General features: G+C 42.4%; 1 protein-coding gene across 1 annotated transcript; it reads right to left on the bottom strand.

Moving 5' to 3' along the window:
• Positions 1-1,443: 1,443 nt before the first annotated feature.
• On the bottom strand, positions 1,444-2,055 carry LOC121442253 (acyl carrier protein, mitochondrial-like). The gene has a single exon (XM_041643728.1). It carries the CDS (start codon positions 2,053-2,055, stop codon positions 1,585-1,587), a length of 471 nt encoding a protein of 156 aa, XP_041499662.1. The 3' UTR covers positions 1,444-1,584.
• Positions 2,056-13,071: the final 11,016 nt, after the last annotated feature.

Here is a 13,071-nt window from a genome sequence, read left to right as displayed (position 1 = left end):
GGAGGCAAGAACTTAAGTTGAGGCCATGGAAGGGTGCTACTTCTGGTTTGTGCCTGTAAAATCAAACAATAGGTGAAATATTTTGATATTTTAATAGAGAAGTAGGATACAGTCAAAATCAAGTCAAAGAAAAATCACTGTCACAAAGTATCAAGCCTCAACTTCTCTCCATGATTCCTTCAATCCTAGTTGTGCTTTATTTCCCTCTCATATCTTCAGGACCAGTACAACCTGGGAGACTCTTACACATTATAAAGATCAGCTACTCACACAATGTACAGATGTAGCCCCATCTGGATCATAGCTTCCATGCCCTGACCCTGAGAAAACATTTCCCCAAAAAATTTACCTCCATAAAGCTTGTACTTTGTTGTTAGGTTTTTTTTTTATTTTATTATTTGAAACAGAATTTCAAATCCTAGATTTAGGTCTATAAACTAGGCTGGCCTTGAAATCACAGAAATTCTCCTGCCTCTGTCTCCCTAGTGCTGGGATTAAAGGTGTGGGTACCACTGCCCGGCAATGATTTTTTTAATTTTTATTTCATTAGTGATTTTCAAACTTTTTTTTTTTTTTTTTTTTTTTTTTTTTTGATTTTTTTGAGACAGGGTTTCTCCGTAGCTTTTGGTTCCTGTCCTGGAACTAGCTCTTGTAGACCAGGCTGGCCTCGAACTCACAGAGATCCGCCTGCCTCTGCCTCCCGAGTGCTGGGATTAAAGGCGTGCGCCACCACCGCCCGGCTTCATTAGTGATTTTCCTGCATGTTTATCCATGTGGAGTGTTGGATTCTCTAGAACTAGAGTTATAGACAGTTGTGAGCTGTCATGTAGGTTCTGGGAATTGAACCTAGGTTCTCTAGAAGAGCTGTCAGTCCCTTTAACTGTTGAGCCATCTCTCCAGTGCTGGTGGTCTCTTCTTAATCACCACTACCTCTTAGTCCTAGCTAACCAGTATATACGGTCCCAGAAAAGGAAAGGTTTCACTTCAGTGTCTTTTAGTTCAAAATATCACACAAAGGCCCTAGTAGGGTCTTTGCCTCCCTCTGAAATTTCACAAGCCAGGCCACCATTATCCACATTGCTCTCAACATTCTTACCTCAAGCTTCCTTATATCAGCCCATTGAGCTCTGAGCACTCATTGGTTTTTCCAGCACAAAATTCAAATGCTACTGTACTTCTCCAAAGAACCCATGGTTATATCTACCACACCCATGATCCTGGTACCAGTTTCTGCCTTAGGGTTTCCACTGCTGTGATAAAACACCACTAAAAACAACTTGTAGAGGAAAAGGTTTCTTTCAGCTGGCACTTCCATGTCACAGTCAAGACAGAAACAGGACAAGAATCTGAAGGCAGAAATGGAAGCAGAGGCCATAGAAGAATGCTGCTGACTGGCTTGTTCCTCATGACTTGCTCATCTTGTTTTCTTTTTTTTTTTTAATGTTAGTTTTATAATAGATTTATTTTTAAAGGGTAAAACACTCAGACAATTTAAATACAAGTCCAACAGAACCGCTGTCAGTCAGCCATGATGCAGTCGGGCATTCTCGGAGTCCTCCGGATGAGGAAGAAGGCTCTGAAACTTTATTCATATACATCCTTCTTATCTGCAATGTAATCTACAATTTCTTGTGGACACATTAACTTCTCTGCATCTATATCAGGAATTTCAAATCCAAATTCGTCTTCCATGGCCATAATAATCTCCACTTGGTCCAAACTGTCTAAGCCCAGGTCCTTCATAAAATGAGAATTTACTGAGAGCTTTTCTGGGTCAATCTTGTCATAGAGTTTCAAGACATACAGCACTCGGTCCTTAATTCCCTCTAACGTCAAAGGGGGTGCATCACTGTACTGGCGGCACAAGTGTGTGACCCTTCCAGGCACCTGCGTGAGGGCCAGGGCGGGCTGCAGAGTCCCGGACCTCCTCCGGGTTCCCTCAGGGCAGACAGTGATGCTGAGTGGCCGGGCCAAGGCCAGTGTGGGAAGCCAGGGCAGCGGCGCGAAGGCCGCGGGCAGGTGGCGGACACACACGGAAAGGACACGAGACGCCATAGCTGCGCCAACCCAGAATTCACTGCGTCGCTCATCTTGCTTTCTTATGGCACCCAGGGTGGGTTCTGATAGCACCAGAATGGAATGGGCCTAGTACATCCATCATTAATCAAGAAAATCTCCAAAAACTTGCCCACAGGCCAACCTGGTTGGAAATCCTTCACAATGGAGGTCCCCTCTTCCTAAAGTACTCTACTTTGTGAAAGTTGATAAAACCCTAGACAGCATATATGCTTATCATTTCCTCCTGCATGGATTTAAATCTGTCTAGACTCTATCTAAGAACAGCATTAGGAAGAAATTCAGTTTCATTTTTCTCTAGACATGATAGAAGATTTGGGCACATACATTTAAGAGAAGCAGAATATGCCTCCTGGAAGAGACGGCAAAGAAGCAAGAAACAGATCCCCTGAGATGCACAGGAAAGGCAGATTCCAAAGGTTCCATTTTTTATCGACTTCTCTCACCCCTTACAATGTACTTGCCTACCAGAAGCCTTTAAGGAAATATGGAAAATTCTGCTGTGAAGTGTACTTCTGAAGAAGGAAGTTCTACTATTTGACTTTAAAAGATACTGCATATTCATCCACAGTACCTTCCCAAGTGGAAGAGAGTTTGTTTATGGAAAAGAAGGGAGAGTCCAGAGAAATGATGCCAGCACACACACAGGCAGACAGCTGAGACTTGGTGATATCAAAGGGGGACCAGTTTCCAATTCTGACCTTTAAACATGGAAATCAACCAGTTTAGGAGGGGCAACTGCTTCTCAATATCTGCATCTCAACATCTCTTATTTCCAGTTTATTATCAACTGAGTACAGTTTATCCAAGTGGGCCTTTAAATAAACTTGGTCAAAAGTCCAAGAAACATAATTGAAATAAATTATCAGCAGATGCTGAATTTCCAGGTGTGTTTTAATAGATATAGTCAAAGAGTCAAAGTGTGTGTGTGTGTGTGTGTGTGTGTGTGTGTGTGTGTGTGTACAGGCACATGTGCATGAGTGTGTTTGTCTGTATCTGTAATCATGTGATCATGTGCTTCATGAATGAGCATGTCAGTCAGCCTTCCAAGTTCCTCTGTGGCTTTTCTGTGGTTGGGAGTATGCCTCACAGATTAAATTTCTCTAAGATTTTAGGTCAAGGGTAAGAAAAATAAAAAAAATAAATAAAAGTAATAAACTTGAGGGAAAAGGAAAGCAAAAAATATTTCTCTTTTCAAATCTGTAGAAATGGTACAGAAGATCTGGCATTTTCTTGAGCAAAAGCATTGATGACCGTGTGGGAGGACAAGGCAGGAAGGAAGTGAAAGGTCATAGGGACAGTAAGTGGGCCTTGGTTCTGCCTTCAGTACTTTTTTATGCAGGAGAAATTCAAATAACCATCTTTAATCTTCCTACCAGCCCATCTCTTGTGGGTCCCTTCAGAACTGGAGCTCTTCCAGCTTCTCCACACACTCAGTGATGTAATGCACCTCAAGCTCTGAAATACACAGAAAGCTGTATTAGGGCCTATGTTTGCAAAAACAGTTGCACACAGAAACACAGCTTTTCAAATAAAACACCATGTCCTACAATGTGGAACAATCTCCGGGCCCTTGGGTTAAACCTTAGGAACCATCCTGGGGTTAATTCCTCATTCGTAGTTTTGCATATACAAGGGTTATGGTGATTTACTTGTTCTTTGTAAACCTTGGCTTCCTCACACATAAACTGAGATAGTAAAAAATAAGAACACAACACTGCCTGGGGAGATGGTTTGTTGGTAAAGTGCTTGCCATGCAAGAATGACGATGTGAATTTAACTCCCAGAACCCCACATAAAAATGCCAAGAGTGTCGACAAGTGCTAGTGAACCCAGGACTGGGGAGATGGAGACCTGGGTCTCTGGAGTTGAATCCCTGGAGTTTCCTGGCCAACCAGCTTAGTGTTCTTGGCAAACTCCAGGTCAGTAAGAAACCCTGTAGATTGTCTTATATTGCAAAAGTGAAGAACACTTGTGGTTGTCCTCTGTCCTCCACAGAGATGCACACATAGAATGTCACACATACACACAAACACACATGCACATTTGTGCACACATGTGTACAGGCACACAGACATGCACATGACACACACACACACACACACACAAACAACAGCCTCAAGTGCTGATAAAGATATAGAACACCTAGTACTTTCCTACATTCCTGGGAAGAATTCAAACTGGAACAGACACTTTGGAAAATAATTTGATAAATTCTTGTATGTAAACTTACCAGGTGACCCAACAATCATACTCTTAAAAGTGAAGTGAATACTTATGCTCATAGGAAAATTGTAGGCAAAGATTTACAGCAGTCTCATTTATAGTGACCCCCAAAATGGGAAAGTCACAAGAGAACTGGAAAATGAAGTAACTGTCATATCCACACCAAAAGTATCACTAGATAATTGAAGAAGATGAATTACCTGTAAACACAGCCAAAGACATTGCACTAGGTAAAAGAAATGGAAGGAAGCATAGTGTATGATTCTGTTTATATAGCATTCAGAAAACAAACTCTAGTGATAGACTAGATCATTGTCATGTACACATTCATAGAAATAGAGAGTGTAACTTCAAAGGAATAGATGGGACTTTTACAGGGTCATGAAAATATTCTGTGTCATGATTCAATAGTGCTTTATCAGTCAATGTGTTAAAAGTCATAGAATTTTATACCCCAAAATAAAAAAAAGTTGATTTTACTGTATAGTTTTAACAAATGAAACTTTAGACAAGACTTCAAAAAGTAATGTGTGAATAGCATTAAGTCCTGGCACATAGAGCACATCTTAGCTCTTACTTATTCCAAAGATTATGGTTTAGACCCCAGATTCTCATTGTTGATGTTTTATTATTCTGTGACCCATCTATGGAGTCACCAAAATGCCTAATTCATATCACTGTAACTGAACAGTCAAGAGACTTTTCTCCCTAGTTCTGTTCTTTATTTATTCATTCGGGGAAGAATTGCTAAATATTATTTCATTGCATACCAGAGCTAACTCTATCAATAAACTACATGCTCATGTTGAATGGGAGAAATTGATATTAGTTGGTTATATATATATACCCAAAGGTGTATTCTGTTTGGTGTTAATGGCAACTGATATTTGAATATACATCATTCTTGCTCCAAAACAGACTCTGTGCTTTCTCTTATCACGTTGCCACCAAATGTTATCATGCTTTCATGCATACAATAGATACTTGATAAATATGTTGCAATAATACATTCATCAGTACAACGCTACTAGTCAATATAATTGCTATTCACTGATACATTAATATATTGTTACTCTAGAAAGGTAAGTAAAAGAATGCACACAATTTCTATTCTTTCCCACATTCATCTTCTGGGTCTTGTATTTCTTCTGAGCCAGAAATCCATTTAGTACTTTCGTGGAGGGAGCAGGAAAGGGAGAAAGAAAGATGGTATCAGAAAAATACCTTAAAAATCAACTGTCATGTTTGAAAGAGAAAAAAGAGTTAAGGACGGGATATTCATCAAAGAACGTTGAAGAGAGAAGCTAACAAACACTCTCAAATGCAAACTAAATGGGTACAGGTAAAAGTCTCAAGCAGGTTCCCAAGAAGGGGATGGAGAGTTAAGGAACAGGTGTTTGAAGAGTCCAATTAGAGGAAGCCAGACAGTAATTTGAACTGACTTTCTCAGTAAAAACTGCAGGGGGAAGCTACTTGGAGGAGGCTTCTGCCCAACAAGACTTCGTTCTTTTCCTTTTATGCTTTAGGACCAGACGCATTGCTTCTGCAGTAAGCTGTGCAGAGGAGCATCCATCTAAACCATTGCACAGGCAGAGTGTAAGGGTTTTAAAGGCCATCCTGTGCCGAAACAACCCCTCTTTCCTCCTCTGTCTGAGCTTCCTTCCATAGAAAGATAAAAGGAGGAAGTGGTTTCTAGAGGCATTTCTCTCATAGAGAAGCTTGCTTTCCACAGTGTCCTCAACCCTGCCTGACTCCCTTCAGAGAGCATTTGCCTGCTTGCAGCATGCCATGACCCAGCGTGTTTGGAGGGCATTTCACAGGGCACATCTGACACTGTGATTTCGTGGGTGGAACAGCATGAGGAAATGATCAGGATGGCTCCAAATAAATTCATGGGTAGATTGTAGAAGGTTAAGTCTGATGTCAAATAGCAGCCAACTATTTGATAAATACAATTGAATGAGCCAATAAATTTGCAAATAAACTTCAGAATTAAGGCCAAGACACCATGTGATCATGTAGGATAGCCACGGTTCCTTCGATTATAATTGTAATCTTCAAGCTTTGGTCATTTTAGTATTATGGTTATGATATTTTTGTCAAATTTTCAATATTAAGTGCTTTAGCCTTATTTTTATATTTCTATTTATTCGACACCTCCTCTTTTGACTAAAGGTTATTTAAAAAGAAATCTTACATTATTATTTTATTTATTAAACAGTCCTATAAAGGCAAATGTAAAGAATGAATTTAATTTATTGGGTGTCCCCCTAAGGTCCTGAGCTTATCCTCGGCCTATTTTAGGTAGAGACTGACATTGTTATCAAATGTGAAAAACTTAACTCCAAACTCAGACTTCCTGCTTGATGAAGTCAGCAACAACGAGATGGATAGGGAATCCCCTCCTTATCAAGTGGTGAAGGAGATTTCCTGCTTTATCTAAGGACACTCAGTAGCTTGCATGTGTGTGTTAAGGATGGGGTGCAAGAGTAGCCCCATTTTTCTGGTGACATGGACCTGTAAACTCCCTGTGGCTCAAGAGGAGAATGTTGATGCCATGAGCAAGCGCCATGACTCCTTCTGCTGAAGACACTGCAATGGCAAACACGTCACAGTCATTGGTTCCCTGCAAGCCCCTCCTACCCTTGCACCTAATACTTCAACTCCCACCATAAAATAAACTCTGCTGGTTCTCACTGATGGCTCCCCGTATGTGGAGCAATTCAACATATGACGTCATTCAACCTTCCGAGCACTTTTTATAATTAGTGATCAAAAAAGCAATGGATCACTGAAATGAATTCTCCAGAGAAGGACTATCTTGAGGGCTGGAGTTCCAGCACCCAGATAGAAATAGAAATAAGGATATTTTTCAGCTAATTAAGTCAAACAGACAAAACGAACCATATTTACCTCAATTATCTGAATTCTGGCTCACCACTATTAACATTTGGCTCAGAAATTCTAGTCTTCTCGTTTCTAGGAACAGTTGTGTTTTGTTTTGGCTCGGGTTATCTGGCTTATTGCCTGGGTTCTCTCATCAGCCACTACCACAGTAGGGTTATTCACAGAAGTGTTTCATAAGCACAGACTGAGAAGGGGAAAAGAAGAAAGGGAGAGAGCTGAGAGAGGATGGAAGACAGAGAGAGAGAGAGAGAGAGAGAGAGTCAGAAGAGGGAGGAGAATGCTGGTCACAGAGCAAACACCTCAGAGTTGATCTGTGCCAGAGGATTGCCACTAAGCCTTGCCTCTTTCTAGCCCTTTCTGCCCTGTAGTTTGCTGAATTTCTATTTCCTTCTAACCCTGAAGTGGAACTTACAGTATTGTCCCCGCCCTTCTAAGAGGACTGTGTGACAGTCTGAGGAGAACATGTTCCCAGAAGCGCTGTACCCATAAATACATTACTTCAAATGAGGTGTTGCTTATTCTTGGAGATCTAGTAGGAGGCCCTGACCTAGTAGGAAGACCCAGCTGTCTGGAAACCCAGAGAGCCACCGTCTCATTCAGCTTGATGCTTTTTAGTTTCCATGCCTCATGTCTGAGCGTGTGGGGATCCAGAAACATCACTTTCAACTCCCATTATCTCCTAGAACGTCCAGCCAGTCACTCTGACTGGATGTGAGATCATTGTGTTGCTTTATTTAAATCCAAATATTGACACTGAACTAAATAGACTAAGATGTGTTCCCCCCCAAATGAAAAAGCTTTACCTCAAACATTCAATGTATCAATTTGGATATTAATAATTAACTAGAAGGGTGAACCCCAAGCCCCCCCCCCCAAATCTTGGGGCAAGCATCTCCTTTTTCGGATTCAGTGTGTGTGTGTGTGTGTGTGTGTGTGTGTGTGATCATCTTTCTTTCTATCTGAATGTTTTTAACACAGCACCCACTGAAATACTATAATCTTTGCAAACAAGATAATTAACCCCTAACACTTCTCCATTTAGTTGAAAAGCCTCTCGAGTGGCTGAGGACATACAAGGTCTATGTGGCTCTTATGTATTTATGGACATACTAGCACAATAAGACCCCAGCTTTGTAGTTACAAAGTTTATTAAAGTTGCTCTTTAACTCTTCATTCAGACTTACAAAATTTACTGATTTTTCTTTCCTGACTCAGAACTGAAGAAATGCCGAGTCCGCTGAGTTTTGGCTTCCTAATGTCTAATAGGAATTCCTATTGTCTGTGTCAGGGGACTCTGAGTTTGCTGCGATTTAGCTCTACTGCTGGCGGGTGAACGCTACGCATCCGAACAACCTCAGGCCCCTGTGCAATCAACGACTGTGAGAAACAAGGTCTGAACTTTCCCAGCAGAGATCTTGTAAGTGAAGAAGGGAGATAAATTAAAGACATACTTTATCCGGTAAATCTTCGTGTTTTACATTATGTAACTGGAATTAAATACAGGACTTGGCCACAAATATCCTTGAGATTCCTGTAAGAGAACAATAGCCCCCTAGTTGGTAACCCCAACACCATTCCTACCTTCCTCTGTCTCAACGGCCAACGAGACACATTTTACTATTTTCAATTGTGTATATGTATGGGTTCTGTGTGTGGGTATGTGGTCATGAACGCAGTACCTGCAGGGGTCAGAAGAGGGTGCCCCTGGATCTAGAGTTACAGGCATTTGAGCTGCTTGAAGAGGGTGCTGGGAATCAAACTTGAGTTCTATACAAAAGGAGTGCTTTTAACTGATGAGCCATCTCTTCAGGCCCAGCCAATAGGATTTTGAAAAGATGGCTCTAAGTATGTCATTTTTCTAGCATAAGGACAAACAGTGGCTTCTTAAAACCTCAGCAAAAACGTCAGCAGCCCCTAGCCACTACCTTCTGTGTGTTCACCGCATCCTGCTTCCCATACTTGCCATATTTTTTCTATGCTTCAGTTTCAGAAGCCCATGCCTGCTGTAGTGCCTCCCTCTTCAGGAACACGAAGGGCAGAGACTGGCACATGCGCATAAGTACCGCTTCTGAAAAAATAGTATCTACGTTTACATTAAAGTTTTCTTAAGTTACTAGAAGAAAAAGAGTCCAAAGCCCAGCACACAGCACACACTCCGTGAGTGATAACTGTTACTGGAGATCGTGCACCTTTCTACTGTTATCCCCGACCGAAGGATCTTCTGCAGGAAGGCCTCCGAAATTCTCTAGGACAAATTCAGGACCACCTAGACGATGCACTCAAATCGCTGCGCTTATTTGTGATACTTGATTATTTTAGAGCTTGGATTGGAGGCAGCGTTTGGAGTAATTTCCGTCTCCGGGCTAAACTGTTTTCACAATGGGATGAGGAGCAGTCGCCAGTTAGCTCACCCTTTGTTCCGAGCTTCTGTTCCGTGCCTGACGTCTCCTGGGTCGTCAATAGCTACTGAGCAAGAGCTGTGGAAATGAAGAGGTGTGGCTAGAAGGATGGATGGAAGGGTGGATATATAAATGAATGAACGTGTCTAGTAAACTGTTAAAATTGATTAAGATAAATATCGATAGAAACGTAGAGCTCTATGTACCATCTGAGTGCTGTGAAAATGGGGGCAATGATCAAATGAGAACACATGGCTGATCACTTAAAGGAAGGCGCAGTATCTGAAAGTCCTGAGATTTCTTTTACAAATATTTACTTCTGGTGGAGGGGAAGCTCTGGTGGGGCCTTTCGGGGCAAGAGTGGGGTGGCAGAAAGACAGCGGGGTTTGAGCAAGGGCTCACAGCACAAGCCCTAAACACACAGGCTCTAAGGTCTGCCACCTGAGCTAAGCTCAATCTCTGCCAGCCCCTGGGTATCAAAAGCAAGTTAGCTAGTTCCCCAAACTCCAGTTTGTCTCTGTGTAACAGGGAAACAACAATGGCCTTCAGAGGGGTGTTAGGAAACTTAAGTCAAATTTGATTGTGAAGTGATCCATCTGCTCAATGCCTACAGCAGAGAAATAATAATAATAAATAAATCTCATGCTGGCCCCAATCTCAGAATATACTAAGGAGGAACATAGGTTGTGCTGTTATGTTTTCAGAATCAGGGGAGCTGCGGGCCCCCAAGAAGATCTGATTCTGCAAACCATCAGTGCAAACAGCAGAACTCAGAGAGATGTGTTCTCCATCTATCTGGGTTTTCACATCTTATCCACCCTTCTGCCCCTTGTTATGTACCCAGCATCTCAGAAGACATTATCATTGATGAAATTTAGCTTCCTAATTACTTCAATTATTATCATCTGAATGTCTTCAAATGTGAATAATCCTATAGAAGCTACTCATTTTTCTCATGCAAAAAAAAAAAAAGTCAAACCCTAAAATAATCTGGTTGTACAATGTCTCCTAGGCCACACTGAAAACAATGCGGAATGTGTACTTTCTAAGTGTCTCGTGTCTCCTTTATTTCCTCATTCACCAGGGGAAAATTTAATAATAGACCCAATACAATTCACACCGAGGGGAGAAAATCTCCCACACCAGTCCTCGGGGAAGAGACATGAGGCTGATTGAAGAGTGGAAATTTAATAGCTGCCTGACCTTCTGAAGCAAAGGCGGTCTGCGCCATTCGTGCAATCATGCCTTTAGCAAAGGAATGATTGTGTTAGCCCTGCTGAGAAAGGATGCCGAGTAGCAGCAGCTGGGAACCACCAACACCCTGCGGCTCCCAGGCAAGCAAAAAGTTGGTTTCTCCTTGGTGTAGTCCGGACGGCGTGACCACGACTGGTGGGCTCCGTCTGTTTGCACCTTAATGCTCTACATAGTGAAGGGCCTGATACCGCCTTCCGTAGTAGGAATAGACCCAAAATCCATTAGATCTGAAATCCAGTAGAAGTTATCCTTGGTAATTCTGAGCAGGAAAGACCAAGGCTCGCCACTGAACTATTGTCTGGATAACACCATTTCTGACTTTCTGTTCTTTTCCTTTATTTGGTATGCCATACTGGCTTCTTTTAGGATTCATTTTTTCCCATAAATAATAGAAATCTTTTCTGTTTTTCTTCCTGAGAATATTGCCCACATGATAGGATAGGAACAGATGAAGCTGGGCTGAGAGTTTATTGTGAATGGCAGCCTGTAGGCTGGACACCATGAATACATATTGAGAGCAAAAGGGGCAGTAAACTTGACTGCCACACTGAGAGCGCCTTTTCCCATTGTGTGGCCTTACTGTAGAGCCTGGCCCTGTGTACTCTGGGCTCTGTGCTGTGGGCTTAGTCCTGTGCACAGTTAGGAACAAGTAAACAAAAAAAAATCCCAAAATAAACAAGGACCTCGTCTTGGTGCTGGACAGGATCTGTAAGGTTCTCTTCTAAGGACAAGATAGCACAGTGTGTTTCACCCTGTGGCCATACTCTTGGCCATGGCTATGTGGCTACATGTGAGAAAGCACCCAGAAGCTGGGTACAGGGCTGTGCACCTGCAGGGGCAACAGCACAGGGGAGGAGAGATGGAGGATTGCAGCAAGAACAGGAGCCGGGCTGATCTACACACTAAGTTATCTACTAGGGAGGGCAGAGAGGTCCTAGAGGAGGAGGAGGAAAAGGGGGAGGCAGCTACAATGGCAGCAGCATTCAGAGCCCCTGAAAATAAAAACGAAACCGGCTGTGCCCTGCTCCTGACCTGCAGAACTGGAAGACTGTTGATGCACCAGAAAGCCACATGTACAAAGTGTCTCAGATGACAAGCCACTTTGAAGAACTCCCACTTTAAAGGCCAACTGGTGAGTTCATTGTACAGATAACCCCACCAATTCGATTACATAACTAACGAATCGCTCCCAGGTTATCTCACAAGGCGTCATAGAGAAACCACGCAGGATTCCTGTTTTATGAGCGAAGAAAATGCCAGAGCTGTGCAGAACTTGGCCCAATGATGCGTGCCTGATGGGTGGAAGAAGGATAATTGCCTCCCAGGATTTTTGGCGCCTAATTTTCTCCATCATTGTGATAACTGTCTCCCTAACAATTTGGGCACTGCACTTCAAAAATCTCACAGGTCTTTGAATGCCCAGAACTTTCTACCATTTCCCAAAAATCTATGAGAAATAAAAAGGAAGGCACTTAGAAATATAACCAGTAGTTGATTTGACAAGGCAAGTTTTAGTTTTAAAAGGCTGTGTATTTATTGGGCTCAAACAACCAATGATTTCAATGATATGCTTTTTTTAAAAAATTCTTCTCTCCTACATTACTCTCCAACCAGACCACAGTTTCTCCTCCCTCCAATCCTGCCAGTTCCCCTCCCCCACCTCTCCTCTGGCTCAGCCATTGAAGGCTAGGCTCACAACCAAACTATTATCTTCATGTTATAAGCAGATAACTGAGGCTGGGAGGATGTGCAGGACCTGCCTTCCATCCTCTAGCCAGAAATGTATCCAAGCCAGCTCCTCGCCTGCGAGGTCCTTCTGGGCTCAGCCTTGCCACCGTTCTCAGATCTCAGAGTTGTCACTGCTCCTTTATCCCTCACTCCCTTTCTTGTCTGGTCACTTAGACACTGTTCCTCCGTGCTTCGTGATGAAGGGTACAAGCACGGGTGGCCTGATGTACAAGCCTGTTATTCTGCTGCAATCATCGTCCTGACAGCATTCTCAGAGAATAAATCACAGGAGGAGAGAACTGCTTTTATTTTGTTTTAAGCAATAATAGATGTTCAAGTTGCTAGCAGTGGGTGAAATTTCTCATCTCCTCTGTAATGGCTGCTGACCTTCTAGGCTGACGAACCTGCATAATTACTGACTTCGGTAGAAGTCGAGTTTGCATATTATGTTAGGGACATAGTTTTGACTGCATTGGGAACA

This window comes from Microtus oregoni, unplaced genomic scaffold (assembly GCF_018167655.1).
Source record: "Microtus oregoni isolate MIOR12 unplaced genomic scaffold, Mior012 000088F_ref0000325, whole genome shotgun sequence".
Taxonomy (NCBI): domain Eukaryota; kingdom Metazoa; phylum Chordata; class Mammalia; order Rodentia; family Cricetidae; genus Microtus; species Microtus oregoni.
The sequence above is the reverse complement of the archived record's forward strand: the minus strand, read 5'-3'. Positions and strand labels throughout refer to the sequence as shown.

Coding starts and splice junctions, on each gene's coding strand:
- LOC121442253 (XM_041643728.1), bottom strand. CDS start 2,055: ATGGCGTCTCGTGTCCTTTCCGTGTGTGTCCGCCACCTGCCCGCGGCC.